At 31.9% G+C, this 6000-nt stretch overlaps 1 protein-coding gene across 2 annotated transcripts in view; it reads left to right on the top strand.

Moving 5' to 3' along the window:
• The window catches only part of LOC148301798 (chromatin remodeling protein domino-like), a 29149-nt gene extending 25647 nt beyond the window's left edge, over nt 1-3502 (top strand). For both annotated transcript variants that reach the window (XM_088272668.1, XM_088272669.1), the window contains 2 exons: nt 97-294; nt 643-3502. In XM_088272668.1, coding sequence (XP_088128794.1) covers nt 97-294; nt 643-654 — 210 coding nt within the window. In that variant the 3' untranslated portion in view covers nt 655-3502. The remainder of the gene's footprint in view (nt 1-96; nt 295-642) is intronic.
• The last annotated feature ends 2498 nt before the right edge of the window (nt 3503-6000 follow it).

The following is a 6000-nucleotide window of genomic DNA, read 5'->3' on the forward strand; positions in this document are numbered from 1 at the left end:
AAAACACAATATGCGCGAGTTTACAATAGCCATCTATGGTAGGATAAGGAAAGCTTTTATTAAGCGGACATTAAATGGTGTTGTCGGCATCTGCAGGTGGTAGGCGGCAATATGGGCCAGATGCGCGCGGCAGGGAGCTCCGGGCAGGCGGGGGCCGGGATGGTGGCGGGAGGGGGAGCGCACACGCAGGTGATCCTGTCGCAGGTGTCGGCAGCGGCACTGCAGCGCCAGGCCACGCAGGGCTCCGTGCGCCCTGCCCAGCCACCTGCGCCCCCCTCCGCTGAACATACGCAGGTAGAACGCCTACTTCTTTGTTAACCTTTCCTTTATGGTGCTAAAAACTTCCATGTGCAACGGTGATACGTATTTTGTACACCATCTATTGTACATATTTTGTATGTATCTATTATATTTTATATCGATAGTCTCGTAATTGGAGTCGAATTGTAGTATATACATATCATCTGGAAGGAAAGGCTAATATGTTTTTTTGGCTGTTTGATTTCTTTTAATATGAATTTTGTTTTTATAATAAAAGCGTAAAATAATCTTAAATATGATTATGACTTCTAGGCTTTTTCATGTTTAATACAGTTAGACAATTTAAAAATTATTCCTAATATTGATTTAATTTTTTTTCAGCCGAAACAATAATCGCCCTGAGTCAGCAAGGTGTCCTGTTAACCTTAGTTAAGCTCTTTGCATTTAATAAGCATTTGTTTTGTTATCGATGTTTATGGAAATTTAGTATGTTCATACATGTTTGCGTGTTATTCATTATTCAAAAGAATTGCTTCATTGATAAGAGTGATTCAGGGTGAATTTTGATAATCAACTATTTCTCGAGTTGATTGAAGACTTGAACAACTTTTGAATGTGTGTAGTAGAAACTTTATGTAATTTTTACGCTATTAACCGAATGATAGTCATTTTATCTTACATTTTGTTGTATGGTTCAACTAATTTTATATTTATAAAATTCATCATTTTGTAATTTTGGCTATCTCTCTTTGGGATTCACTGCCTAATTTATTCACACTGACTCCTTGTTTTAACATTACATATGGATACAATTTTTTTCTTTTACATCTGACTTATTCAAGGTAATTTTTTTTAATTAAATTTACCATTTTGTATCTTTAGATACATACAATTATGGTGAAACAATGCCAGCAAATAAAATTACCTTTGTATTTATCTCTCATAAATACATACTCTAGTTTACTAGTGAAAACAGTTCTGGAAAATCTTATGTTTTTAAAATTATTTGTTGCTTAAAAAACATATATTTCCATATTCCAACATTTTAAAATTATTTCTTCTTTTCCAATTATATATAGGCATTCATGATATTGATGATGTAAAATGCGGGATATGTTTAATACTAAAATAACAATGTGTTTCATATCTGTAGGTACGTACGTTGTAAACAAAAAAAGTCAAATATTCGGGAAACAAATTAGTCATTTATTTTATTATTATTATTTTGCTGCTAGTTTTTAGGAAGTAAATGTGGATTTGTTGAACATAACATATATTAGATCATACTGAGACTACCACTGTAAAAATATATTTAATGAAATGGTAAATTAAATATAAATATTTTAAAAATGCAACGGATTGTGTCCAGAATAAATTTCACTGTCGTATATTTATTCTATATTTGTATTTTTTTTTGTCTGTTTACGGAGTGTTTGGGAGTTAGTTCTTATTTGAAAAGTGTAATATGTTTCCTGTTATGATTTATGGCAACTGTTTTCATACATTTTGTCTCCAGAGTAGGGTGATACATTCCAAAGGCATTAACATTTGTATGAATGAATACAGAAAGCTTTCCTTTTTTAATTATTAGTCCGGGCAAGTTGCGGGGAATACATAAAGTCAACAATCTCAACTCTTCAAAGAGGGTAGCTTCTCATCTATTCTTTCCTTTAGATTCATGATTCCTAGTAAGGGTAATTAAATGTGTTATCAAAATTATAGCTGCTCTCAATATGTCTTAATTTTCTAAATAATTTTTAATAAATCCCCTTTTGAAATGGCTAGTTAGATTCCGACTGTGGTTTAATGTCGCGGACTCTGAGCCATAACTTCTAGGTTCAAAGCTCTCTCTGCCAACTTGATTTATATTTTCAAACGCTTAGGATAATACTAGACCTGAGATTAATATTGAATGGATATATTTGTGTTTATGTATCATAAGACCATATTTTATTATTAATAATAATAAATAAATAAGTCATCTATTGCGCAATGTTGTGTTGATTGTCTCATACATACAAATAAAAATATGCTTAATCTTCCCCTAATCAAGGGAGCTATATGGGAAAATATGCAGAGTTTTACATTGTAATTAGACACAATGTAAATATAAAAGTACTACATATATCCATATTTTAAATTTTTTGTTTTTCCTTGTAAGTGCCCAAAATGTATAATTCCATTATATTTTAAATCTAAGTTATGTTTAAAAAATTGCGGTAGTTATTAATAATAGTCGTTTGGTCACGGCTTAAGTGAATGGGTTACGGAAATATGTAGTGTATTGATTCATTTTACTTTTATTAATGAACAGTATTTTGTAACTAAATGTTTAACTTTAAGATATTTTTCATGTAGTTTCTGAACTTGTAGTTCCATGGAATTTATATTATTTGGTCTCATTAATGTTTGTTAGAAAGATGCTCATTCTTTTCACGCTATATTTAAAGTGTAAGTTTTACTAAACACATTTCAGAACTCTACAAAAGTAATCTCTGACTCGATCATCAGAAATTAATTTCGCAGAGTTAATATTAAATGGAAATTAAAAACAGTAAAATCTTGGATTTAGTTGTATAAAAATTCTTAACCTTAACTAAAATGAATGTTCCAGTTCTTCCGCCTTGATCTCTCCGAGATCTCTTTCTGCCAATAATTCTCTGTTTTTAATCCAAAACATTCTTTAGTTAGGATTTGTTTGCAAGCCGAGGTTCCACTGAGTGTGTGAAGTTTGGAAAGTTCGACTTTGTGTTTAAAGTTTGTTCTCTTGCCATTTAAATAAGGTAATTCTTCAGTTTGATACTTACAATCGGACCGACTCGATAGTGAAGGTCCTTTAGGAGTTGGACATATTACATATTGCAAGACCTATCTGTAATGAATAGAATCAACGAGTGAAGGGTTCCACTTACGGAGGTATATCTGTAGGGAAAGAAGGAATGCAGAAATGGGTCGAAATTGATTAATATTGGTGCTTACCTTTACTGAAGACTGTTACATTTTCTACTCATATCCTTATGTTGAGTAGATCAGTGTGGAGGATTTTTAGAATCGACGTCTTCTGCATTATAATACTAGTTTAATTTTGTATGCGCTTATTTTTCAGGTGTAGTTTTCAAGTGTGTAAAATCCCTTCGTAATGTATATTCGTAAAAAGGAACACTTGTGATTCAATGTTGTAAATAAATCTACTTGTATTTAATCGATATTTATTGTGAATAAAGCATTTACATTTGATAAATCCATGGTCTTTTATTTCTCTTTCCCTGCTCTTGATTTCCAGTGCCCATAAAATCACTGTCATCGAAAGGGTAGACTACAAACTCTTTTAAATGCGACTCCATAGTATCTAAGAGAGCCGAATTGGCTTATAGACGTTGTATGCTTCGACTACAACTACCATGGGTAAAGTGATCTTATCAACTCGTAACCAGAGTACTAAATTTAGCGAGCGTGCCTTTGCTGTTGCAAGACACGTGGCATACTCTTCCACCAGCAGTTAAAAACAGTGAGAGTGGGATGATCTTTAGAATAAAATAAAATAAAACGCATTCGTTTTGCTAGATCATTTGCTTAATTCTCTTTTCCCTAATTTTATCACAGCGAAGCGGCCTTTATGTGCTATTTTACGAAAATGGCACTATCTAAAATTATTATTATGACATTAAATTGAATTATCATTTGAATCAGCATTTATGGTGTGACATTGTATCATCATCACTTAGCAATTAAACTTCCTATACTTACAGAGGTGGGACTTTGCTGTCAATGGAGATAATAGATAGAACTGTTTTGCCATTCATATGCGTGCGTATGCACGCATATGAATGGCAAAACAGTTCTAAAACAGCCCGTATGGGCCATGAGATTATATCAATTATCCATTTGCCATTCATATGCGTATGCACGCATATGAATGGCAAAACAGTTCTATCTATTATCTCCATTGAACAGTTCTAAAACAGCCCGTATGGGCCATGAAATTATATCAATTATCTATTTGCCATTCATATGCGTATGCACGCATATGAATGGCAAAACAGTTCTAAAACAGCCCGTATGGGCCATGAGATTATATCAATTATCAAAGCAAACATTTCTTCCTCAAGACCAAATTACCCTTTAAGAAATAAAAGTTTGCTTAAAAAGAGTCAAGATAAAAAAAAATTATAAGATACAAGTTACATAAATCTGTTACATATGTATTAAGTTATTTAAACAAATACAGATGCAAATGGTTACTTATTCAAATAAATCTGATATATATTTTAAAAGGATTCTCTTTCTTAATATTTATTTTAACCAGAGTGGGTTTCAGTATCAGAGCAACACATATTAGTCAAATATTCAACAGATACAGTGGCAGGCATTAATTTTGGTTGAAAATAAATGTTTTATTTTTAAAATTAATATCTCTTTAACAATTTAAAAATAAATATTTTCTTCAACGAGCATTCATAATTGTGTGTATGTAATTTTTAAAGCACTTAGTTGCCTCCCTTACAAATTCCATTTTATTTATCATTCCATCTGGCGTCAGGGGGGGTGGAGGGGGATTAATGATTCCCATAGAAGCCATGCCCGTGTAGTATTGCTGTTTTGAAATATTACCACTCATGGTAGGATTAAAACTTTTAAATATTTGTAAAATATGACTGAAAAATAAAACATAATCTGACATTTGAAGACTCCGAGAAAAATTTGAAATGTTTATCTACAAATATAATTTCACCCTTAATAACTAAACATTCGTCTGGCGGACTACGTAATAAAAAACGTGAAACTTATCAAAAGTATTTATAAAAAATAGGAACCGGTTACATGGCACTTAAGTTTGGTTTATTAGGAATGAATGTAAGAGACATTTAACAATAAATCACTATTCCGCACAGCTACTACATATGTCAATATTGTACGATCCACAAATGACATTGTATATACAAATATAGTTTAGTTATATAGGGTCAAAGTAAATCAGTTTTGATATTTTTGAAGCCAATGTCTTTATATTTAAAAACACACTAAGGACGGGTGTTTTTTACTAGCTGGCGACGGGATTTGATAATTATGTACATATAGTTAAGACCTTAACAAAAATATTGTACTTATTCATATAAAAACATTAAATATGTAATTCCTTCTCTTCTGAATTTGAAATGAGACCAGTGCAAAAGGTAAAAATACCCTTCCCGTACTCAAGCATCAATTGACCAAACAGGTAAAAGTACCTTTCCTGTCCTTAGTGTGTTAAGACTTTTTGACTGCTCTCTCTACCTGTGTAATCAAATTTATTTCTGGCTTCATCTTTATAAATATATGTGTAAATCTTTCTTGTTAAAATTTTTAAATCTCCTGAAGTGATTCACCAATTGTTTTGAAATTTTGACACAATGTTGCACTCAAATTCATAATTCATAATCATAAAATTTTTACCCAACATATACGTTGAATTTTAGGTTATCTATGATTTTGCACGAAATAAATTAAATATTGAATAAAAAATAAAATAACTCAAAAACAGCCGAGTTTACAAGAACTCACTCGGCAAGAGCTACATAAATACTTACTCTTCGCTAAACAGCATCGGTGGTTCTGTAATTTTCATGCGGGACAGCATGCATTTATCTAATAAATCGACTAAGAATATCAGAGGATCCTCGGGTTGACTAATTATCACATGTTCCAAAAGAAAATCGAGCAGTTCCTTTACTCTGTGTTTACTCAAATATTTCTCACAGT

This window comes from Brachycentrus maculatus, unplaced genomic scaffold (assembly GCF_059751285.1).
Source record: "Brachycentrus maculatus isolate JH-2025_06_01 unplaced genomic scaffold, ASM5975128v1 h1tg000514l, whole genome shotgun sequence".
Classification (NCBI taxonomy): Eukaryota; Metazoa; Arthropoda; class Insecta; order Trichoptera; family Brachycentridae; genus Brachycentrus; species Brachycentrus maculatus.